This window comes from Gopherus flavomarginatus, chromosome 6 (assembly GCF_025201925.1).
Source record: "Gopherus flavomarginatus isolate rGopFla2 chromosome 6, rGopFla2.mat.asm, whole genome shotgun sequence".
NCBI lineage: Eukaryota > Metazoa > Chordata > Testudines > Testudinidae > Gopherus > Gopherus flavomarginatus.
Genome location: NC_066622.1, coordinates 126,962,956 through 126,989,231, shown reverse-complemented (window position 1 = coordinate 126,989,231; position 26,276 = coordinate 126,962,956). Strand labels below are relative to the sequence as shown.

Genomic DNA, 26,276 nt, shown 5'->3' with positions numbered 1-26,276 from the left:
TCCAGGCCTGATTTTCCTCTTAGTTACACCACTGTAAATTAAGAATTGAAGTTAACACATCTCCACTTCTGGCTGGGCTTATGACTGCCAGCTTGAGGAGACGTGTGCACTAATTCTCGTCAAGCTAGAACACTAAAAATAGAGAGAAGCTGTGGCAGTGCGAACGGCCGGAGGGACTAGCCACCTTGAGTATATATCTGTGGTCTTGAATGGGATTGTATTTGGGGCAGCTATCTCCTCCTGCCACTGAAGCTGCCCCAGCTATATGCTATTTTTAGCACATTAGCTCAATCAGAGCTAGCATGAGCATTTCTCCTTGAGCTAGGAATCACACCCCCAGCACAGGCCAGAAAGGGATTTCCCCTCCCCCCCTGTGTATTCTGGGAGGTTTTTTATCTCCTTCAGCTGAAGCATCTGGGATGGTCATGACTGGAAATGGAACACTTGGTGGGGTGAGCCAAGGTTCTGAGTTGGCACTGAGCATTCTCTCTCTCAGGTACTTGGCTGGCTTGTTCTTTCTCACTTACTGAGAGTCTAACAGATCGCCATATGTGGAGTCAGGAAGGAATTTCCCCAGGATCAGATTGGCAGTAACCTTGTTCTTTTTTGTTGTTGTTTTTGCCTTCCTCTGCAACATGTGGATGCTGGTCACATGCCAGAATTATCTGGGGATATCTCATTTAATCATTTTCCTGCCATTTCAGGGGCTTGGAGTACTGTGTACCTTGGTCTCCTGTTCTCTGCCTGGGGCACATAAAGGTCTAGTCATCTGGGGTGTCATTTACTTTGGTCTCATTTCCATTGTAGGGTGTTTAGTGTGTGGGTGCTGGGTGGTGTTGGTGGCCTGTGATATACAGGAGCTCAGACTAGATTATCTAGTGGCCCCTTTTGGCCTTAGCTTCTGACTCTAACTGTAGACATATTACAGTCATACCAGTGTAAAAGGGGTACTATTGGAGAATCAGTCCCTCATTCTCTAAACTAGCTTAGTTTATAAGATCTTTGTAGCAGCATCTGTGTTTGTCTGTAAGTTTGTACAACACCTAGAACTGTGGGGCTCTCAGGAGCTATTGCAATACAAATGCATAATAATGATAACAGCCAAGACTTTCAAAAGTAACTAAGGATTTGTGTTGCCTCAAGTGTAAGTGCCCTACATAAGACACCTTAAAGGGAGCTGAGTTTCAGAATGTGGCTGCTCAGCAGCATTTTCTGGAAGTCTGTTCACTTTATGGCTTTCAAGTTGAGCACCCAAATATTAAAGTATCCTGTGTAGCTAAAAAGTGACAAAGAGTCCTATGGCACCTTATAGACTAACAGACCTATTGGAGCATAAGCTTTCGTGGGTGAATACTCACTTTGTCAGACGCATGTAGTGGAAATTTCCAGAGGCAGGTATAAATATGCAGGCAAGAATTGGTTTAGAGATAATGAGGTTAGTTCAATCAGGCCCTCTTCTAGCAGTTGAGGCGTGAGCACCAAGGGAGGAGAAACTGTGTTTGTAGTTGTCTAGCCATTCACAGTCTTTGTTTAATCCTGAGCTGATGGTGTCAAATTTGCAAATGAACTGAAGTTCAGCAGTTTCTCTTTGAAGTCCAGTCTTGAAGTTTTTTTACGGCAGGATGGCTAACTTTAAATCTGCTATTGATCTACAACCCATCCTGGGGAACGATCCCTCGCTTTCACAGGCCTTGGGAGGCAGGCCAGTCCTCACCCACAGACAACCCGCCAACCTTAAGCATATCCTCATCAGTAACCAAACGCCGCACCATAGTAACTCTAACTCAGGAACCAATCCATGCAACAAACCTTGATGCCAGCTCTGCCCACATATTGACACCATCACAGGACCTAACCAGATCAGCCACCACATCACCAGTTCATTCACCTGAACGTCCACCAATGTAATATACACCATCATATACCAGCAGTGCCCCTCTGCTATGTACATCGGCCAAACTGGACAACGCTACATAAAAGGATAAATGGACACAAGTCAGATATTAGGACATACAATGTCCTGGGCATACAATAGCAGATTTAAAGGTACCCATCCTGCAGCAAAAAAACTCCAGGACCAGACTTTCATGTGCTGTAATATATGTACCTCCTTACTGTATTTTTCACTCCATGCATCTGATGAAGTGGGTTTTAGCCCATGCAAGCTTATGCCCAAATAAATTTGTTAGCCTCTACGGTGCCACGAGGACTCCTCACTTTTTTTTTTCAGTGTAGATTGAAAGTAGAATTCTTCTCTTTGGTTTTTTTGTGTTTACTATTGTAGTATTTGGATTCAAGGGATTTGCTACTTTGAATTTCATATACAAGTATATGGAGCTAATTTCTGCTTTTGTGTAGCTCTGTTGGATTCAGTGGTGTATTGCTTGTCTAGAATGTGTCTGATAGTGTACAGTTGATAAAATGTTTATGAATTGTTGGAGTGACTTAGTATAAAAATAGTTGCAGTCAGAAGGTATTTTCTTCAGGACTTATATAACCATTTATTTTACTCTCAAAATGATCAGAAAGTAGACTAACATTCACACATTGGGGTTCAGCTCAGTTCTGTGCCTACAGATCCCTTCCTTCTCCCCCTTTCTGGCCCTTTACCACTGGTATCTTGTTAGCAAAACTCTGCTTCATTAAAATAGGCTGGTTTCACATTTCTGCTCCCCTGTTTAAAACTCAGTTTTATCTTCATCCAGCAAAAAATTCATTTTATAATTGTTTATCTAGTATAAATACTTTGTGAAACTAGTCTGAGCCTGATTCTTACATCACACCAGTTTTACAAATGTAACTCCACTTCAACAGAGTTACTCCTAATTTACGTATTTTTTTCTGGAAGCATGGCAGAGATGTTTTGCTCTAACATTGTGGGATGCTGTAAAAATAATCCCTAGTTTTCTATTTAATTAATCTAAAAATACTATTTTTAAAAACCTACTATGCAATGACAAATACCTGCAATACTAGAAAGAATAATACTCAGTAACATTTATATTATGCTATCTGAAACTACAGTCTCTCTAATCCTTGTTAGTAGTATGTGTGTTGTGCTTCTTCAGCAGTTTAGCACAAAAACACATGGAACTGGGGGTCTTGTAATTGATGACTACTTATTACTTAGATTAGTATAGAAGAGTTCCAGTTTATATTCTATCCCTTTATCTCTTTCATTCTCATTTGATCATTTCTCAAGGATTCATGATAATCTTATAATTGTTTTCATTGATGTTAGTGATCATCTTCCTACATGTTCTTTTGTGGTCTGAGTTCTGACAATGATAAACGAGCTTTCTCTGTATTTTTATTTTGGTAGTTTTCACTTTCTTATAGTATTCATTTATTATTTGGGAAAAGTCTATTTTGAAAATATCTTTTCTGTGTGGTGTTGTCTTGTTTATAGTGATAGTTCTAAAAATGCAGCAGCAATGATCAAGAAATGCAATAACTTTTCTACCTGGAACATGTGAATTTCAGCACAATATCAGGAAATAATTTGCTATTCTAACCTGCCTGAAAAATATGTATTAAATGTTTATTTCCCAAATACATTCCTCTGAAAAGCAGTGGCTAGTATTCATCCAAGCATTGGGTTAGGAGCATTTAGTATTTTTGCTATAGAATGAAGGCGCCAACGGTCTCACCAAAACACGAGAAAAATAAAAGATGAAATATGTACTTTCCTAATTAAGCTAAGTGGGAGGGAAAAGGACACATATGACTCACCTAGTTGTTATTGGTTGGCTGCCTCTTTGTAGATGTTACAATGGAAGTGGAGGTTGAGAAGGTATTTAAAGGAAGACCGGACAGAAGCCTTACAGATGAATTAAAGCCGGGTTTTACATTCACAGTCTTTCTGTTCCTCCCAATCCTGCAGTGTATCTTAAAAGAATTATCTGTATGTGTGGCCACTGGTTTAATAATTTCAATATTTAATAATAATAATAATTTAATAATAACAAAAATGTACTTAAAGTACCATTTATCGGGAACCCATTGTGAGAGACAGTTCCTTCTTGCAGCTATACTTCAGAGTGGGCCATCAGGGGGAAGCAAATGCATTTTAAATCCAATTGTCTAAAATGTGTACTTCATGAAAATGTTGGTGGTTATTCTGTTGTCAGCATCAGCAACTGCATTTATATGCTGAGCTAGCAACTCTGAAACAATCGCACTGTTGACTTATTTAATACATTTTATAAAATGGTAATTTTACAGCCTGAATTTACTGTACTGGATTATACTGTATTGAAATAATCTTTCTGTTCCGCTTGAAATCTACATGTTGTACACAGCAATGTGAACTGAGTTATTACTAAACTTGCCCATATGCCATTTTAAAAATGGAATAGAAATAGTCAAGGTTTGTTTTTTACTTTTGTTTAAGGTTTTTTTTTTGTGTTGGTTGTAATTTAAAAAAAAATTAGACATTTGGCAACAACATTTTAATATATTTGAAACAGGCTTATTATAGTGACCCTACTGAAATGTGTCTTGCATTTTACTTATGTGTATATATTATAGTTAAGTATTTATGATAAGTGTTTAAACTAACTAGTATATGCTTAACGTAAATTGATGTTTGAGAGAAGAAATCCAACTCTTTCATTGCTGGAGATAGCACAATAGTATGTGTATCTTTCAATGCTGCTTGTCTTAAAGAAAATTGCTGAAATATTTCAGTTTAGGAAGATAGTACAGCAAAGTTTATCCATTAGACCAAACTACAGTGTCAAAAGATTCTCTAAGAAGGGTTGTCCATACTATCTCAGTGGACTGTCATCAAAACAGCAATGACATGGAGCAGTTTGTAGAAACTTCATATGACTAGCTGAATAAATGGAGTTTTCCCCCTTGATTTATGCAAATCTCTTCATTCTGATGAGGGAGGGTTCTGATTTGCGTAAACTCTCTTTGGTTATTACTTCATAACTGGAAAGTGAATATCATATATACTTGTTTTGGCTGCTTTACAGTAAGAGGCTAGGCACAGAGTACCCTCAACTCCCATAGAAGTTAATGGATATTGAATGCTCTCGTCATGTTTATGATTTGCTCAGCTTGTTGCAGGCACAAGGCTTTAATCTCAGGGTTTTGAAAGTCTTCTATATTTAGAATTTCTCATGAGCAAAAATGGCTACCTCAACTTCTCCCTTCCTTCAGTTGAATGAAGCAGAAGAACCCTACATTTTACATAGAATTGCTCCAAAGTGAACACAATGTCTTATAAAACTGTTAAAAGTTCGTTTTGTTAATTAAAAAAATAACTTTCAGTAGCTCCTTTCCCTTTCCCCTTGTCAGACATGATCAGGACTCTATCCTACCCAAAGTCTGGTTTGTCTCATGTTCCTTTAGACAAACCAGACTTTTACTATGATACTGTATTGCTGCATCAAGTTCACCGTCATTGGTATTTCTGGTGATGTTCTTTCAGCCTGGAGATAAAGGGAAAAGTACTTGAGAGCCTAACCTTCTTAGCAGCAAAATGAAATTTGGCTGAAAATGACCATGAAATGACAGATTTAATGATTCTAAGGAAGATAAGGACTAAGGAGTGAGACCATGCACATGTTTGGGCAGGATTTTATAATATGAAATAAATTCAAACAGAATTTTATGCTACAGTATCTTAACAATTATAGTTTTATTTGAATTTGTACATTTAAAATCTGTATACTAGAGTTTGACAAAAAATAGTCAAATTAATTTTAATAGATTGACATCTTATGAGATATCCAGACATTGACATCAAGATTTCCCTTTTTTCGTGGATTGCAAACATGAGCTGGGAGACATCAGGCTAATACTACATTATTTTGCTTAAAAGCAAGATTCTGAAATCCCCTTCCTAAAAAACCTGGCATTTATTTTAAGCTTTACAGTCAGAAAATATCAACACTGTGTGGTTTATGAAATGGGAAATGACAGACTTATGTTTACCCGATAGGTATAACGGAGACATGATATACTATCAATCCCTATTATATCCTAGGGATATGATTATCCCATTGGAAACACTTCCCTAGAATTAACTTACCACTGTTATATAAAATCTGTGTTGTTGGGGATGTGGATTTTTAGTATTGGAAGACAACGCTGGCTGTTTCAGCCAATCCATTTGGTTTATAGAGATCTGTCTGAGCATAGGTCAAAGTAAGAGGAAAAAGAGTGTATATGTAATTTTTATTTGAATGAAATTTGGTAACAGTAGTAATACTTAGAGAATGTGAATATGCACTAGTCATGTTGTAATGTTAGGATAAAATTAGGGCTTTTTAGCTATTCCTTGCATTGTACGTAAGGGAGGGTATGAGGGATGATTGAGTATGAGCAGCAGCTCCTGAAGTCATTGTGCTTTAGGTGTAAGTATCTGGGAGCACTGGAGACATATATGTAGCAGCAACTGGTATACCCTTTTAGAAGATACGTCTGCTCTTTCATGGCAGTCTAGCACCATTGTCCAACATGCATTCATCCAATAGGGAGTCTAGAACCACCCTCAGTACCAGCCTTGGATGGTACTACCATCCTGGAAGCATGGGAATCCTCAGAAAGGCTGGGGTCATTACTTGCCTCTAAACTTATGTGTATGTTTTCAGTAATGAAAATTCTGGGTTTAGTAAGGCTAGTCCACTTATTACAGGACAGCCTATGAGAAATCATATTGACTTCTGATTTCAAAATTCATTTAAAAGAAAAGCAGCAAACTGGGAAGGCTTTGGTTATTTAGTACATCAGTACCCGACTAATTGGTGCTTTTATGCCTAATCCTCCAATCATCCTTTATATAATTTAATTTTTTTAAGTATATAGGTGGGGTTTTCAAAAGCATTCAGCATTGGTCTACCTTTACTCTTGGTAAAACTCACACTGACTTCACCATTGACTTCAGTGGGAGTAGGGTCAGACTGACTCTGAGTACTTTAGAAAATTGTGTCCTTTATTGTCTCCATTGGAAAACAGAGGTTGCTTTCATCAACACCAATGCAATCAGCTTTGATTTCAATAGCCTTTCAAGAAAAAAGTGTTATGGCAAAAGTGTGGTGTATCTCTGCACAGAATCCGTTTATTTAATTTAAAGTATGTATGTATCTCAGCTGCTGTGGTGAGGCTGCTGGAGGATTATTTCCTTGCTCTCTGTTACGTATCCAAATCCATTAGGAACAGTGTTTTAATCTTTTTCCTCCCCATGTTGTCTTTACTGAACAGGTGTGATATTTGTTTTTTTGGTTTTCTGTTTGGTCTGTGTGTGTGTGTTTCCTCCGCTAGACTAATAATCACTGTCTCCTCTGCTCCCCTAAATCATCCATGTCAATAACTGGAATAGCATTATCTAAAGCATAATTATGACAGAGAACACATTGCAATCAGCATAGCATTGAGGCTACTGACACACCGAAGACACCTGAGGGCAGTGACAAGGCAAAATATCCATTGTGTACCAAATAATGGATGCACGTGACCATGGCTATCAAAAATCCATTCTGAGGTACAAGGGGAGTAGAGGAGGGCACATCAAACAGAGGGCACAGAAACGGAGTCTAGGCAGAAGCTAAAGTACATGGACGTGGTAGAAGATGGAACTAGCCTAAACGGTTGTGGTTCCAGTGGGGAGCTCCCCAGCTAACCCCGGTCAGGAAGGATCCAATCTAGCATTCTAGGGGAAGCCAGTCAGGCATGAGAACTTGGTCTCTGAATAGGATCATGTCTCAAGTGGCCAGAAGAGCTAGAGAATTCCATCCTGCTGATCACTAGGGAGGTGAAACTCAAACATAATTTTCTAGTAAAATGATATCATCAGAGAAGCAGAATTGCAGGTATGCAATTATCCCTTCTTGTCTTTTCCAGTACAAAAGCTGAGAATTAAGGACAGGCATATATTTAGTGGCTCACTGTCATTATTAATAATGCTACCATTTGAGATTCTGTGACTGTTAGACTTGCTTAGTAATCACTTACTATGAAATCGAGCATTTAAGATTTAGGTTTCAGTAAATTAAACAGTAAACATAGTTTATATTATAAGCTTCTTATTTCTTTTGCATTTGTCAAAATCAGACAAGTGGAAAAAATAAACAGGCGCACAAAGATAATGAAGTATAATATATGTTTTTACCTAAATGTGCTATAATAACATGGCACTATTGCCACTGCATTTATACATTAACATTTAAGCATATTACAGTAGCATCAGAAAAGGCATTAATGTGTTTTGGTGTTAGTTATTCACCATGTACACGTGTACAGTTCTAGCAGAAATTTGCATAGTTCTAAAATGACTTTGGTTTCTGGAACTGGCAGAAATACCCTCACAGATCTGAGATTAAGTATATCTTCAGTTTAGAAATATTAATGCAAAATATGTCCATTAAAGAGGTTTTTAACATAATGTCAAATTGATTAGCATATGGTGCACTTTGTTTCAACAGATTTCATCTGATTGAATTACTAAAACTCAGTAAAGTGGATATTTATTCCTGTTTATCTTGTAAAATCAGCATTCGGGCTAGCCAGAGCCAGCTCTAGCATTCTGGGATAGGCCCAAGAAATGTTTCACCATATTCTCTTCCCTCAGTGATCATAACAAAAGAAATGCAATCCAGCAGTTTATGTTGAGTGCTGTGCATAGTTATTGCAATTTGCACGTGCATATCTGGTATTTGCTAATTTAATTACTACTTTTGTGGGTCATCTACACAATTTGAATCTTTGACCTTTGGTACCATGGTACAGACCTCTACCAGTAAAAGGAAGAGCAACTAGAGGGGGATGTAGCACATATTTAGCAAGTACGTTACTAGCTCGCCTAGTTAGAAGAAGCTGCTCTTGGTTGTCTGAGATCTGCTGAAGTTAAGTCTCTTTTTCATGTGCCACTTTTTTAACAATTTCCATATAGATTGTTAGCAGGATTTTAATCTGGAACCTTCACCACCACAGCACAGTCTCTACCACCAAGACTAAAAGAGCAACTCCATTAGCTGGTACTAGCAATAGGTTGTTATCCCCTAGTTGACCAGCCACAAGATGGAGTAGCTAATTTTGAAAAGGTGACTGTGAATGCACAGGAAGAACATTTAGGTAATGGCTGTAGTGTAGCTGCTCTAAGCGGATGGGATAAAGTTCTCCTGTTGCTTCATTAATCCACCCACAATGAGTGGCAGCAGCTAAGTCAGCAGGAGAAGCTCTTCCGCTGACATAGTGCTGTCCTCAACAGTGCTACATAAGTGGTAGTGTAGACATTGCATCAGTGTAAAGAACATAGTGTCTGTTTTTTTTACTCACTACATTAAATCTTCTTAACTAAAAGAAATTGTACTACTAGTGAAGACTTTTGTTGTTGGTTTTTTTTCATATGCAATGAGCAGCTTCGATGCTAGAGAAATCCCATGTATTTGTGTCATAAATTAACTTTTAGATGGTTTCAGATTCGATGTGTTTACATAAATTGGCAGTTTTTGAACATTAATCAGAATGCAGCCTATTAGTTGCTCTGCAGCTTATGTGCTCTCTTATAATGGAGCATCACTGTTACGATCTATTAACTGATAAGGCACAATAAGCACAGTATGCTGCTAGGAATATACATATTCATTTGTTTCTTCCTGCTATTACAGCAATCATTTACATAGTGAAAATTAACATTTGAAAAGAGGCCTTTCCTGCTAAAAGTATTTAAACAATCATCCTGTTGACAAAGAATGGGTACTTGAGAGAATACAGGAAACGTTATAATGTGTTACAGAGGAATACATCTTCAGTGAACTTTTATTGTGCACAGTCAAGATCATAGCAAAATTTAACATTCAGTGGGAATTGCAGGTATCTCTTGGAGTTATAGTGGTTATGTCTTATTTTGAAGAAGAAAAAAATATTGTCTTATCACCACATATTTTATAGAAAATTCTGCTGTTAGTTGCAACCACAGATTTTACAATATAGGTGACATTTTGTGACAGTTGAAATAATCAGATTTATTTTATTGATGAAATGCTGCTCATTGCTTCCTGATGCATTTTATTCCATTTATTTACTATCTGCCAAGGAATAAAGTAAGGGGGAAATGACAGGTTAGAAAGTGCAGCTCCCCATTCTCTGCTAAAAGTGTCCGGAACAGCTCCCCTCCTCTTCCTTGTTTGTGAGGACAGCAGTCCACATTGTGAGAGCTCTCTCTTCATGCTTCAGTTTTCTTTAACCATTGTGTCTTCACTAATTCATCTAGCACTTTGTCACATGGATTAAAAGATGGTCTCATGATCATTAATTATATTGCCATCTTAATTTAATTAACAGTTGGACAAATTGACAAGCATGTGAAGGCCCTATGATATTCCTGAGCTATGTAAATTGTGCGGAGATGACCATAGTCATTGGAGCTGAGACTTCCACATAAAGCATCATATAGTGGAATAAAATATTAGTAATGGTGTAAAAAGCCAGTGCTTCTAACCAGATATGTACCTTTATTTATTTATTACATATTGTAACAGAGGCCTTTTCATTTCCATGCAAATATATATTGCCTATGATTTAGCAGGATATTTCAGAAAGGAAGGATCGCTGATATTTTGATCTCAGTTCTTTCATTAACTTGCATGAAAGGAGCACTTTCCAACTGGCAAGTTGCTATTTGCATTGGTGACTAAAATAAAAAATTAGATGAACTTATTTAATTTGTTCACATTTATAAAACCTGGCACTTGAAGTTATTAATAAGGACATCTTCCTGCCTGAATGATGATGTTGACCACACTTCTCATACTTATCCCTAAGGTCAGGAGATTAATAACATCCTATTTTGATTTTAGAGAGTGGTTTCCTCCTCCTGTTCCCTCAAAATGAAATATTACAAAGCTCGTGAGGGAGAATTTCTGCTGTTTTAACCTGTTCCCAGGCATCCTTTTTTTCCAAACTAAATGCCTTTATTACTGTGGTGTTGCCCTTGAGCATGGCATCTGTCATAGATTTGGTAAAGTGCCCTCTCTTGGCCACTCATTAGACTGCAGTGGGATGATCCGCCCACTGGATCTCAGAATATTTTAAGCCTCTGGAGTCTGAAGAGAGTCCAGGACTGTCTCAGATTTGGGGTCCCTAGATACATTTTCTGAGTTCAGACTCGCTGTGGCACCCCTGCTTGAGAGCTTAGACCATTAGCCTCCTGCCCAGCATCTAGAACTAGTGCTCACTCCTCAGACTCCTCTGTAGTTTAAACACAACCTTTCCCAGAATTCCACTGAAAGTGTGAACTTTGGGATTACCTCTTCAATGGCCATGTGGTAGATATAATGCATGTAAGGAAAATATGCTTTGCACAGGTTCTACAGCTCTTTCTGTAATAACACCACAAGTACACAGATTTTGACAAAAATAATAATTTCTACATGCATTTTCCTGCTTCAATTTCCTCACCACTTCAGAGCATCTTTGGGCTGGGGGTCAGAGCCCTCTAGGGCCATACAGAGATCTTCTATTGCAGTGGATAGCTTGAATTTTGAAATGTGGAGCCTTTTCTCCTCAGCTCACCTTCTGTGACTTTGGCTGTCCATTCCCTCCCCTTTCCTGCCTAAATGTTCTGTGTATCTCTCTCTGTGAGTGTTCCCCTGACCTACCCAGTCTCTGTTGTTTTTTAAAGGCTAGTATCAATACCTTGGTATCTTTGTTCTGCATTTGGGATTTTCCACTCTCCAGACAATGGTCTGCTGCTGCTGAGGTTGGGTATAACCAGCTTCAGCCAACCTCCTTAGCGCACCCACTGCAAGGTGCTTAACTCTGAATAAGCTGTCATTGAGTTCTAACAGTCCACACTTGTTCATGGTGTGGTAGAGGTATGACACAACCCTGCCATATTACGATGGATACACAAACAGGCGCATTCATAATACCCCAATTTTCATAGTAACAACTTCATAATCTCACATAGAATTTATAAGCTGTACAGACAGATCCCCAAAATCCAGCATCCAAGTCAAATTTGGCCAAAGACTGTGTGTGTTTAATCCCCTGATCCTGCAAAATGTGTGTACATGCTTAATTCTGCTAAAGTTATTACAGTTAAATATGTGTACGTTTTGCAGGATCAGACCTTAAATCGTAAATTGACTCTTCAAAGGCATCTTAATTTTAACTGTATTTGTCACTGTAGCAGTGGATTATGTTCTTTGTACCGAACACAGATGTTCTCTTCCCTCTCCTGAACTGTGTTGTTCTCTTTCCATCCTTGCTTGCACCATTTTTATTAAAGCTCATCTACTATAGTCGCACCTTCACTAATGTCAAGCCATTTTGGGCTCTCCTATTACCTACTTTTAAAATGGAGCTCAGCTATTTCAGCCATGTTCATCTCATCCTACCTCAAGCTGAATTTAGATGGTCTGCTAACTGGAGATGATGGGGTAAACCATTGACAAAGGCTTCTTTGAAATATCAGATGTGCTATCCTTCAAACACATGGACATTTATGTTGTATGAAGTGTATATTATGTAAAGTACATTTTATATGTCATAGTTTGAGATCCAGTTGTCTAATACATTCATACTTTTCTTTTGTGTGTTTGTTTAACGGGAACATATGGTTCTAGGTATGTGTTGTAGGGCACTGTCACAGGAACGAGTTTTCTGTGTTGTTCCTTATCTACAGAATAAGACGATAAAAACTCCCTCCTTCCGCCAAGAAGAAAAATAGCACTTCTATAATAGGATTGTAAAGTGGCAAATAAACTTTTATTACATGTAGGTCACCATTTAGTATTATATCCATGCTCATGAAGAAGACGACGATGCATAAAATCTTTTATTTTGGTTGTAATTAAAATTTCTGTGACAGCAGATTCTGATCTCTAGATAGGTTCAGAATTACTGAAGTGTGTTCAAGGAGAGTTTTAAGCATATTATGAATATCACTATATGGTTGTCTTGTCTTGTAGACCCTAATGCATTATCTATAGGACTATACCACACTGCACTAGGTTACCAAGAGGCAATTCCATTACCTGCAGATATTTCAGTATCTTTAATCACAATCAGAAAGGGTGGGTAGGTAGGATTCAGACTGCCTAAGGCTGTGCTCTTTGACATCCTATTTAGACCTTACATTGGCTTATCACACACCTCTTAATGAAATTCTGACATCCTCTGTACCATGGCATTTAAAGGCAGAAGAGCTCTTTGTAGTTTTGCCTCTAGAATGTTCTTGTTTTGGACCATAGAAATGGTATTATATCAAATTAGCCCCTGTTCAAGTGGGCCTTAAAAGCCTTAAATTTACTAATTTGTTGTCAAATGTAACTGATTTACAACTTTAACTGGTATGGCTACATTGTATGTGTCTTTTATTAGAAACTGTACAAAATTCTGGTTCCATTCAAGTCAATGGGAGTTTTGCCATTGTCTTCAATAGTTCAGGATTTTACTTCGTATAAATAAGGATTATTTTTGTTAATATTTAGTAATATATTTGCCATACTGTATACAAAGTCACATTGAAGTGATAGCCTGTACTGACTTCTCTGAAACCTTTACTATTTATGTCAGTAATCTTTAGATAAAAATCTCCCTAAAGACACATTCAGACTATTGAGTTCCCAGCACTGCAGAATATAAATTAAACAATCATATTAGTGATATTAAAAGGGTTCATGATGGAAATAGTAATACTTTAACCACACCACTTCTGTAATGCATTTAGGGTATAATATTAATATCCATAAAAGTATGTTTAGTCATAAAGTATAATATAGACATTTAAATCTCTTTCCTCTTTGATTTTATAGCTTGCACATGCAGTGGACATGCAAATATTTGTCACATGCAAACAGGAAAGTGTTTTTGTGCAACTAAAGGAATCAAAGGAGACCAGTGTCAACTGTGAGTACAATTGATTGTAGCCTGAATTTATTTTAATTCATGCCTAAAGAATACTTAATTTTGTATTTTTCCATTTCCTTTTTTGCTGTGAAGTGATCTCTGAATGATTTCTCTGCTTAATCTGGTCACTGTGTACATCTACATTCTTTAGAAAAAGGCAAAGTTAGTTTACCTTTTTAAAGAATAACTTCATAAATATTAATAACATTATACAGCCACTGTAGCTTTTATAGTATCCTATAAAAGGAGATGGCTGGAGAATTATCAGTAGCCTTATGCTGTTTTATGTGCAATTGGATTCAAAGTCCAAAATATCTGTGGTGCTAGGAGCTATATTAGGTACGTTTGTCGCATATCTTTAGGTCAGAAACTATAGTAATTAGATTTTTAGAGTTTCAAAAACATTTTAAGGTGGACAATTCTTCAGACATTTCATCCACATAATTAAATATTGAACAAAAGGAGTGCATAGGCCTTTAGCTTTGGAAAGTGCATTTAGCATTCTAGTTTTTATACTGGAAATCAGTTGGATATCTATCTCATTGTTGAATGGGTTTTTAACATTTAAAGACTTGCAACTCTGACTGGTCCACCGTGCTTGCTGAAATAAAATAAAAATTATACTAAGTAGTTTTTTCTGCAGCATGACTCAGATTCTCCTTTACTCAAAAAGGTCATACCCAGTCTCTCTTTCAATTCATGTGTTTCTTAGTTTTCAAATATTTTGAGTTCTAGAGCTTTTTTGAAAGGAATATTAAAAATAAATGATGCCTAATTTCTAACCAGGTCAGATTTATTCCAGATTCATTCTTTTCCCAGTTTTAATTTTCAGGAAATTAGCATCTTGTCCCAATGGTAATTTGCAGTTGTTTTCCTTGCAGAAAACAGAAATGCTAAAGGGTAAATAGAAACTGTTATGGAATTATAATTGTCTTCCTCTATTTTTGTGAAAACTGAAGAAAATGTGCTATTTTTCACATTTTCTTTATTGCTTTATTTTAACACCAGTTTTAGGAACTGAGTGCAAGGGGAGTTATAAAGTGATGCTGTTTTTTTTTTAAGTATTAATGAATTATACTGAACTTTTTCTCTTTATTATACTTCCAAAATTTCTGGTTAGTACATTTGGTACAAATCCCTTATTTTACTTTTTTTAAACTACCTAATCTGTATATTTTAGCTGTTTATAGCATGCCACTTGCCATAATATGTAGACACAGCTGTTCATAACCATCTTGTCTGCAGAAGTTAGTTGTTCTTATGGCTTCCAAGTAGTACACGTCAAAGGTTATGGGACAGCATGTTTTTCTGCAGGATTATATTGTGAATACAGTTTACCTGGGAAACATGCTAGATAAAATTGGTGACTGCATGTAACCAATTAAAAGTCCTTCACTTGGTCATTGGAGTTACTGTGTCAGTATCCGGCAGATTTTCACAGTGAAGACTCTGTGATCCACATTTGCTTAGGGGAGGTAAAAATAAACCTTCCTCTATCTGAGCTGGAAGAAATTGTGATCAGCTTGTTTCACTGGAAGCCAGTCTTTACATGGACTGCGGTGATACTAAAATTTTACTCCAGGAAATGATCCAACAGTGAGTGCGTTATACATGTCTGCATAGATAAACAGGGAGCCTTATACTAAAAGTAGAGTGTACTTAAGAAAAGGTGGTTAATTCTTTTTCTTGTAGTCAGACACCTCAATCATATTGTGTTATTAAATATAATTATTTATTAGTATTAGTATAGAGTCCATAGGCCACAGTCAAGATTGGTGCCTGATTGTGCTAGAAGCTGTAAAATATGGAGCAGGCGAGTGTTTCTGTCTTGAAGCACTTACAGCCTAGGTTAAGAGAAGAGAAGAAAGAAGAAGGAAGTTGTGTGAGATTGGACAAGGTCACAGTAATCGGAGCATGAGAATCACATAGACTAACAAGTTTCAAACTGATATGTAATACAGGTTGAACCTCTCTAGTCTGGCGACTTGGGACCTGATCAGTGCTGAACCAGAGAATTTGCCGAACCACAAGAGGTCAATATTGTAGCAAGTAGGTCTCTTTTTATTTTTATCTCGCTGAGGCGAATAAATGGAACAACGCTTGCAATGCTGCCTAGCCAAGGCTTACCGGATCTCTTCGTAACAAAGTGTTAGTGTTGTTACACAATTTTACTGTATTGGCACAAGGAAATAAGTGGATAAAGCATGAAAAACATGAAATAAAATCATGTTGGACTAGAGAGGTTCACCCTGTATATCATGCATTTATCACCAATGATATTAGAGTTTCTAATGACTACTGACCTAGTAATTATCCAAAAGATATGCTAGTAGAATGTACACCTTCCTGATGCTAAGACTCAAGGTACTTAACATGCTACATTAAGATATTTTCTATACCACTTCTGCATTTTAAGCTGTCATTCTTCTTCAGTGACCTATGTGCATTTCCATTGTTGGGATAGTACTCTCTGTCAATGAACTTGTGGAACCTTCTTCAAATACATGTTAGTTTTGGGATGTGCTACCCCAGCCACCTGAGTTCTCTCATCACTATCAGAGAAAGCAATGCTGTGTCCATTGATTTCCTAACTCTAGTAGGTTTTGTTAGCTCTATATTGTTATAATTTTTGTTTTGAAGTTTAGTGTTAATAGTATAGATAGGATAGCATATCGTCATTCAGTGATATTCATAGTTGATAGCTCTTCCCATCAGCCAAAGACTTATTAGATGTCTTGCCAAAGGCATCCTCATAGCAGTCCCCAGGAGGGCAGGTAAAGAAGAATCCTGTTTCTTTTGAGTGTTACAGTTACTTTGAGCAGTATCCAACCCCAAATCCCCTGGCAGCTTCAGTAGGTTTGAACAGGAGAACATGTGAAAACAACACATTCCACTTCCACTGATAGAGAATGGTTGGGAGACTGGATTTTCTGTGCTACACGGCATATTCTTTGGGTTCCCTGCATATATGGGCACAATCTACCAGCTACTAATGTGAAGATACTAACACTCCATATGTAATGCCTTGAATCTAGCTTTGAGGTCTTGCCTTAGGAGCAGAGAAAAGCATCAAAGAAGCTGGTGCAGGAGGATCACGTGTCTGTATTGTTGTTCATGTTCCCATGCAAAAAATGTGCTGATAGCTATAATGCTTCAACAGTACTCCTGGTTTTGTTTGGCTTACTGCAGAAACTCAGGCTGAGAGACAGAAAATAAAGAATAGGAATACATGGTCTGTTTTCATCATAGCTAAAAGTCAAGAGTGGAATTGCCTCAAGGTTCCATTTTAGATGCAGTGTTTAATATATTGTTACCCAATTTTGACCTGAGTGCTTAGCCAATTTTCTGGATCCTTCTGGTTGTTTCAGTTAGAGGAGAAATTGATGATGAAGCCAGGTATTACTTTGATGCAGTCATTTACAAAAAATGTACAAAGTCATGTTTCCTTGAATACAGTAAAAATCAAAGAAACAGTTTAGCTCTGGATATAAATTATTTTTTTTCCACTTGTTGGGTAGGCCATGGTGAAGTTTCAGTAGCAAGGGGATTTTCATGGAAATTTCTAACTCTAGTGTGACAGTTAGATTTAGAAAGCCATAGCTTCAGGGCTTTGTTATTCCTCTCTCCCATCCCATAAGTATAGGTGATGTGCAGTGAACACCATCCTCTAGGAACGAGGGTTTTAGGAAATCAGAGTGACTGTACAAAACTAGTTAATTTAAAATGAGAGACTATAGCAATCTGTAGAGAAAAATAAACTTAATGTAGTTTGGTCTTCTTTAAAAAAATAAAAATGTCCTTTGTTTCAATAATGTAATGTGCTATTCACAAGTCAGGAGAGAGAGATATTAATTCATGACCCTATGCAGCCTGAGCTAAAAGACCCAGCTCTTAGCCAAGGCTGTAGCAGGCTCTTCAGTTTCTAGCTGGCTAACTACCACTAGCAGGGAACAGAATACCACACTGAGCTGGCATGGCTTATCTTAGCATTACAAAACCAAAACAAGGAAATAATCTCTCTGAAGTACTTATATGTCTTCCATTACCACAATATCTGAGTGTCTCACAATTTTTACTTTGTGGGGCAGGAAAGCAATAATATCCCCATTTACAGATGTGGAATGGAGGCTAAGTGGCTTGCCAATGGTCCTGTAGGAAATCTGTGAGAGAACTGAACCCAGATCTTGCAGATCCCAAGTTAACAATCTAATTCTGCTGGACCATCCTTCATGTACAGATGAAACAAACCTCTGCCCCAAAATATCACTGAGTATGGCTTATTGTGTTGCACTTAATAATGTTTTAAAACATTTTACAGGTTAACGTGTGCATATTTCAGAAGTATAATGCTGCTGTTGCTAAGGCCTTGGCTACACTGGTGCTTGTAAAAACACACCCCTGAGCGCAGCAAGTTACAGCGCTGTAAAGCACCAGTGTAAACAGTGCCCCAGCTAATCTCCATGGTGATGTGGACCACACTCGCACTTCAAAGCGCTGCCGCGGGAGCGCTCCCGCAGCAGCACTTTGAAGTTGCAAGTGTAGCCATACCCTAAGAGAAGACATTATAAGAGCACAAGCAGTGATGCCTACAGTTAATGTTGCCCCACATTTTCCACTATAAGACCTTGGTTTTAGTTGTTTAACTGTGCCAATAGTTTGGTTTGCCGCCATGAAGCTTTGGTGCCTCCATGCTTGGAGCCAAAACTTGAAATTTGGCAGTGGGGTTGCTGTGGTGTCAGAGAAGTGCCTTCTGCCAAGACTTGAAAATTGGCCTCATTTTGACCGAATTATGAGCCTCTGAAAATCTCAGTTCACATGTGCACAGTAGAGACTTAGTCGAGTCTGGTGGCTAATTCCTCTGAACAGTATAACTAGATTGCAGGAGCACCACCTGCTTTTTTGCTGCCCTAGGTGGCGGAAGGTCCTGCCTCCGAAATGCCACCCCCAACAGAGGCAGCGGAAGGCCTGGCCACCGCGGTCACCCCCCCCAAATGTTAGCGCCCTAGGCGACCGCCTAGATCGCCTAATGGGTTGCGCTGGCCCTGACTCTATGGGTGTGCTCCATCCCGAGACTGAAGGGCAAGGCTGACTCCAGGCACCAGCGAACAAAGCAGGTGCTTTGGGTGGCCGATGGCAAGGGGCACGTCCGGGTCTTCAGCGGCAAGTCCCTCAGTCCCTCTCGGAGCAAAAGACCCGCCGCCAAATTGCTGCTGAGGAATGAAGCGGCGTGGTTGAGCTGCTGCCCAATTGCCACTGATCATGACTCCCCTCCCCCACCCCCCTTCGCAGCTTGGTGCAGCAAAAAAACCTGAGCCGTCCTTCCAAAAAGGGCTGTGAGCAGAACTTTCCCTGCCATTGCTTCTGTCAGCTGTCAGAAGCTGCTGTGTTGCTGAGCACAAGAACTGGGACCAGGAAGACTCTCTCTCTCTCCTCCTCCTCCCTCTTGTGCACAGGCAAATTAGGCAAGCAGAAGGAGGAGGAAGAATTCAGTTTGACAGGAATACTGAGGTGTGAGGATCTGGGCCTAGAAGTAGGGAGCAGCGAGAAAAAGCTGAGGTGAGGAAATGGAACAAGGCTGGTGATGGACAGGCAGTCTTAATTCTGGCATATCTGCATTTTTGAATGCAAGACTTTGCAACTTCAGTGTTTCTTTAATGTAGCTATGTGTATATAATTGTAGTAGGGGTGATATAACAGAACGGACATGGTTTTTATGTAAAGAAATACATTATTAACCATTTAAAAGCCATTAAATATCCAAGCAATTCATTTGTGTGCTGTCATATTAGTTCCATAGAGACAAGCATTGTTGTTGTATTTATAGAGAAGTGACTTAGATATAAAAATACAAATGATCAATATAGTACAACTTTAAAAAGGCTATTTAAATAATACATGAATCAGTATATAAACTTAAGTAGACAGTAGATAGCATTCTGCTGTGTTCCTGATCTTAAATAGTAATAAGACCTCAAAGATCCCTTCAAAGATTAAAAAATATCCTGCAAAAACTTGTGGGTTAACCCCTCTAAATAACAGGTAAAGACAGGACAAAATTTTAATTGAGACTCTATGCCAAATTCACCAATTCATTGACTTTACTATAGCTTCGTCCACTTATGCCTGAGTAAATATGTCTTTCTGTGTCTCCTGTCAGAGTTGTGGTAACAGGAAATAGCAGTCATCTAAGAAAACCACTTTAATAGGAAATTCCTCTATGAAAGAGAAGAATAAAGGAATCTGAGAAATGCATAATTTAATAAAACAGCTTCTTCTAGTCAAGGAGCTTTTTCTGTTTCCTGGTAGAGGATAGAAACAATTTAATACTAGTTACTATGGTGATCGGTGTAATTCTGAAATGAATGTAAATTAATAAATGTAATATAGAGTATTATTTTGTATACCAAAGAACAGTATCTTTTTGGTTTTTTTCCTCTTAAGACTTTCCTTTTTTGTTACTTTGCTGTAGAGAGGGTATTGAGTTCTGTTGTTGATGATTTGACATAAGGCAACTGCTTCCTATTCTTTCCCTCTTCTTTCTTAGCACAGTCCTGGGACTTTCTTTGTTAATCGAAAACTCGCTGTCCTCTGAGATGGCCATTGATTTTGCTCTATAAGCTAGCTAAAATGGAGATTTCCAGCTAACGATGGAGGTGAGAGGAACACTTAAAAAAACAAGTTCTTTATTTTCTAAACGAGTGATACTTAGACTTCAGTGGTTCAGAAGCCAAATTAGAAGTCAGCATTACCCAGAAGAGCCACAATAGTGTGACTTCACTGTTTCATTTACTATAGTACTATATATTCATATTTAAACAGTATGACAGGAGAAATATTTAATGTGTGTAAACACCTTTCAGTGTCCTAGAACCCAGGTCCCAGTCTGATCTCAAATGTCTACACCACTGTTAAACAACCCCTTAGCCCTAGTCCTGCAAGCTTGAGTCAGCTGGCACAGGCCAGCCATAGGTTTTTAATTGCAGTGTAGGCATATCCAGAGTCACAGCTAAATACAAGGCGGAACAGATTGCTTACCGTAAGTAGTTAACAGACGTTTCAAGGGACCATGCAAGTCAAAATGGCCCGTTAACATCTCTCCAGTCATTGCAGGGAGCGGGGGGAGGGGATATTTAGATTGTTGTAATAAGCCATAAATCTAGTGTCTCTATTCGGTCCATGGTTTTTAGTGTCTAGCAAAGTTATGAGTTTAAGGTCCTAGGCTTGTCTTTTGAAGGTATTCTGCAAGTTTCCTTTGAGGATGAGGAATGGAAGGTCAGATATAGAGTGATCACTTTGTGAAAAATGTTAACCCACAGGTAATATTGTGTTTTTGTCTTTTATCCTTTTTTACTGGGTGAGTTCAATCGAGAGCGTAGTGACTGACTCATTTCACCCGCATAGTTATTGTTGGAGCATTTAGTGCACTGAATGAGGTACACGTGTTGTGATAGGCATGTGTAGGACCCTGGATCTTGAAAGGTTAATGGGCCACACCTTGAATGGTCCCTTGAAATGTGTGTTAATGACTTATGTAAGCAATCTGTTCCACCTTGTATTTAACTGTGACACTCAGTATATTTTCCAGACCTAAAGAAGAGCTCTGTATAAGCTTTGAAAGATTGTCTCTCACCAACAGAAGTTGATCTAATAAAAGACATTATTTCACGCACCTTATCTTAAATCCTGGGACCAACATGACTACAACACTACACATGATACTGTTTAATGTACCTCTAACCCAGGGGTGGGAAAACTATGGCCCGCAGGCTGGATCAGGCCCCTTAGGGCTTTGGATCTGGCCTGCGGTACTGCCCTCCTTCCTCCGTGGCACCTCAGGCCCTGCGCCACTCTCCAGAAGTGGCCGGTACCACACCTCTGCGGCCCCAGGGAGGGGGCAGAGGGCTCCATGTGTTGCTTTTGTCTGCAGGCATCGCCCCCCACAGCTCCCATTGGCCGGAAATGGAACCATGGCCAATGGGAGCTTCGGGGGAGGTACCTGGAGGCGTAGCAAGGGCAGCACACACAGAGCCCTCTGCACCCCCTCCCCCAGGAGCCGCAGCACTTCCTGGAACGGCACGGGTCCGGGGACAGGGCAGGCAGGCAGAGAGCCTGCTCTGGCCCTGGTGTGCGCCGTCGCCACTCCAGAGCCCGAAGCCCTTCTGCACCCTGCCCTCCAACTCCCTGCCCTCAGCCCCCCTGCCAGCACCTTGCACCCCTAACGTACGCCAACTCCCTGCCCTGAGCCCCCTGCTACACCCTGCACCCCTATGCATCCCAACCCCCTGCTGCACCCTTCCTCCACCCCAACCCCCTTCCCTGAGCCCTCTCATACACCTGCACCCCTCCTCTGCCCAATCCCTTGCCCTGAGTCCCTTCCTGCACACTGCACCCCCTCCCACACCCTGCACTTCTTCATGCACTCCAACCCCCTGCCCCGGCCCTACGTACAATTTCCCCACCCAGATGTGGTCCGGCCCAAAAAGTTTGTTCACCCCTGTTCTAACCATTGTAGTATTCTCTCTTTCTGTGAACTTCTCATCCTTTCTTCTTTCTACTGTAGAGAGTATATAATTTGTAAAGTTCGCAAAGCCTTTTGGGATTCTTTGGCATGAAAGGCACTTTGTAAATGTGAAGTAACAGAATTCTTTAGCAATGTAAAAGGCATTTCAAATCCTAAAATTTACATTTTATGTGGAAAACAGAAGATCCATTCTTTAATGAAAGTGAACTGGAGTTTAAAATGTTTTATGCTATTTCGAGAAAGCAGCATTCTCATAAAGGGAAAAAAATGGTGGTAAGGGAGCAAATGAAAGTAGTTAGACAATTTTGTGTGCCAGTACTTAAATGCAGGGAAGTTGAGAGAATGCCTGAGGTATATCAAGGACTGTTGTTTTATAACTGATGTTTTAAATACGTAGTTAAAATACTGATGGAAAACCAATCTGTAAACATGCCACAGAACCAAAATAATTCAGAATTGTGGCAAACCTGTTTAACTTCAGTTATATCCTCCTTGTGACTAGGAACTTACTCTTTGGGGAACTGGATCCAGTTTGTTCATCTTAGATTATTTGAAATACAAGAAATATATCTAAGTAGGAATGAATTCTGACTGCTCTCTGAACACTGCATTTTAAAAATTATTATAGACTATAAACTGCCCACAAGTAGAAGCCATCTTGTTAAACATGAGATAGTGTGTTTGACACTGTCAGTGAGGTAGCCTGCTATGAGAGCCTGAATTCAGTTCCATCCTGCTTTAGTGCTACTTTGCAATCCTCAAAAGAATCCCAAAAAATACTAATGAAATATTTTGTTAAAATACTTTACAATAAATGTTTTTGATACATGTTTAACCAACATTAAACAGCATGATAATTGATATACAACCACTTGGATAGAACTTCTTCACTCAGTGCTATAAATGACATCACCTATTTTAGCAAAATGTCCACTGTCAAAAGTTAGCTCAAAAATGACAGAAGTACAGTAACTCCTCGCTTAACGTTGTAGTTACGTTCCTGAAAAATGCTACTTTAAGTGAAACGATGTTAAGTGAATCCAATTTCACCATAAGAATTAGTGTAAATAGGGGAAGTTAGGTTCCAGGGAAATTTTTTTCGCCAGACAAAAGACACTCTCTCTGTCTCTCTAAAATACACACACACATCTGTTAGTCTATAAGGTGCCACAGGACTCTTTGCTGCTTTTACACACACAGAGTATAAGTTTTAAACAAACAATTTAATACTGTACACAGCAATGATGATTGTAAAGGTTGGTTGAGGTGGTGAAGTCAGAGGGTGGGATATTTCCCAGAGAATGCCTTAGTGCTAAATGATGAAGTAGCACTCAGCTGAGCCCTCAAGAGTTAACACGTTGTTAATGTAGCTTCACATAAAGGCAGCATGAATGGAAGGAGAGGAGACAGCATAGCAGAGAGAGACAGAGAAACACATCGTGTGTGTGTGAGAGAGAGAGAGGTGCACATTGCCCCTTTAAGTATGCTGATCCCACTCTAAGTACACTCCCTTTTTAATTAGATCAGCAAGTTGAGACAACAGCTGCTGCCAGCAAGCTCCCTCCATCCTGAGCTCTGTCGTGTTCCCCCTCCCCCGCTCTGTGGAGATGGGGTAAACGAATGGGGGTAGGAGCAGGGGATGGGGACACACTGACATTAGCACCCCTCTTTCCCCACCCCTGCACAGCAAGCAGGAGGCTCCTGGAAGCAGCTGCAAGGCAGAGAGCAGGAGCAGCACATGGCAGTGCGGGTAGGGACAGCTGGACTGCCCGACAATTGATAGCCTGCTGGATGGCTGCCACACAGGAAACTTAGGGGAGCTAATGGAGGGCTGCTGGTCCACCTTGGTTTCAAGCCCTCAGTGGCTAGCTTCAATGGGTTGCTCTTTCTTCAAGCAGTGGACAAAGCAGGCAGCTCCCAAACAACATTATAAGGGGGCATTGTGCAAATTTAAACGAGCATGTTCTGTAATTGATCAGTAAGGTAACAATGTTAACTGGGACAACTTTAAGTGAGGAGTTACTGTAACCTTTTTTATTTCAGTTTCCTCTGGTGTAATATGCCTTCTACTTTTCACATTTTCCTATTGATTTAAAACAAAACAAAAAAAATACAAATTAATGTTTTATAAACCTGGGGGAAACGAATGTTCAGCACAGTACAGAAATTTAAAGCATTCCTAAGTCAGTAGGCTGAGCAAAATGGGAGTAATGCATTTTTCAGGGGGTGATTATTGTTAAGATTGACAGCTTAGAATATTACTTACTTTACAAGTGTATTGCGTTGTAGAATGATTCTCTTAATGGAGCAAAGTCAGCTTGCTGCAGTCTGCACAACATCTATGGCAGACAATTCCATCTATGTCCAAAAGGCTGATAAATGTTATCAGGTGCCCTTGTCAGACTTTCAGTGTCTGTACAGGTATCAGAGGGGTAGCCGTGTTAGTCTGGATCTGTAAAAGCAGCAAAGAATCCTGTGGCACCTTATAGACTAACAGACGTTTTGGAGCATGAGCTTTCGTGGGTGAATACCCACTTCGTCGGATGCATGCTTCCGACGAAGTGGGTATTCACCCACGAAAGCTCATGCTCCAAAATGTCTGTTAGTCTGTAAGGTGCCACAGGATTCTTTGCTGCTTTTAATGTCTGTACACTCATCCAGGTCCTGGGTCACTGGTTGTGACAGCTGCACGCAAAAGATCTAGGCAGCAGAGATGCAGAATTACACCTAAAGAGAAGGAACCTAAGTGCCTGGACTTGTTTGGAAAGAAGTGGTTTATTTTTGAGAAATAAGAGCCATAAGCAAATACTCTACAGAATAATTGGGAGTTGTGATGGAGTATCTACCCCACATAGGGCTTGAACGGTCCACCCCGCATAGGCCAATTGACCTTATAGGCTGTATCTGGAGGAGAGCCAGGGACTGATAGGGCCTAATGGCTGATGAAGCCCAACTGGGGGAGGTGTTACTCGCGGTTTCTGAAGACAAAGCTCTTGGTAACTTTTACTCTTAGCAAGGTGGTGGCAGGAAATAAATCAATGGAGACAAGGCTGTCTGACCAATAAATGGATGGCACAAACAGCACAATACAAGTTTGCTTTCACTTAAAGTATTACTTAATTTGGTCTCCAGCAGTTACACATGTCTGCAACAGGTTAGTAAAGGGAGACATCGCAGTGATGAGTGAGACTCATTACAAGGGACCCTTGGAGGAAAAAGGCAGGGCAAGGGCACGTCCTCAGGGGGAAGGGGCAGTTTTGACACTCCTGCTGGAGTGTTCGATTTTTCAGTATTAAAAAGTTGTTAACCTTAGCCTACCAGCATGCAAAGGATGATTAGGGTTGGGTCAGAGCATCAGCTACTCAGTAGTTCTCTTACTGCCTCACAGAGGGGATGTGCTAGGGCAGGGGTGGGCAAACTTTTTGGCCCGAGGGCCACATCGGGTTTTGGAAATTGTATGAAGGGCTGGTTAGGGGAGGCTGTGCCTCCCCAAACATCCAGGCGTGGCCCGGCCCCTGCCCCTTATCTCTCCCCCCCTGCTTCTCACCCCCTGAGGCCCCCCCAGAACTCTTGCCCCATCCAACCCCCCCATTCCCTGATGGCCCCCCCAGGACCCCTGCCCCATCCACCCCCTTCTCCGCTCCCTGTTCCCGACTGCCCCCAAAACTGCCACCACCCCATCCAACCCCCCCTGCATCCTGACTGCCCCCCGGGACTCCTGTCCCCATTCAACTCCCCTGTTCCCTGCCCTCTGACTCTCCCAACCCCTATCCAACCCCGAACTCCCTTGCCCTCTGTCCGACCCCCACGACCCCTTTACCAGCAGTGCAGCGTGCTGAGGCTGCAGGGGAGGGGGAACAGCAGGGGAGGGGCCACCCTCTGGGGCCAG

The 26,276-nt window shown here is 39.9% G+C and overlaps 1 protein-coding gene across 5 annotated transcripts in view; it reads left to right on the top strand.

Moving 5' to 3' along the window:
* Positions 1–26,276, top strand: part of ATRNL1 (attractin like 1) — a 1,010,697-nt gene that overhangs the window by 378,620 nt on the left and 605,801 nt on the right. For all 5 annotated transcript variants that reach the window (XM_050958929.1, XM_050958927.1, XM_050958928.1 and 2 more), the window contains one exon: positions 13,773–13,866. In XM_050958929.1, coding sequence (XP_050814886.1) covers positions 13,773–13,866 — 94 coding nt within the window. The remainder of the gene's footprint in view (positions 1–13,772; positions 13,867–26,276) is intronic.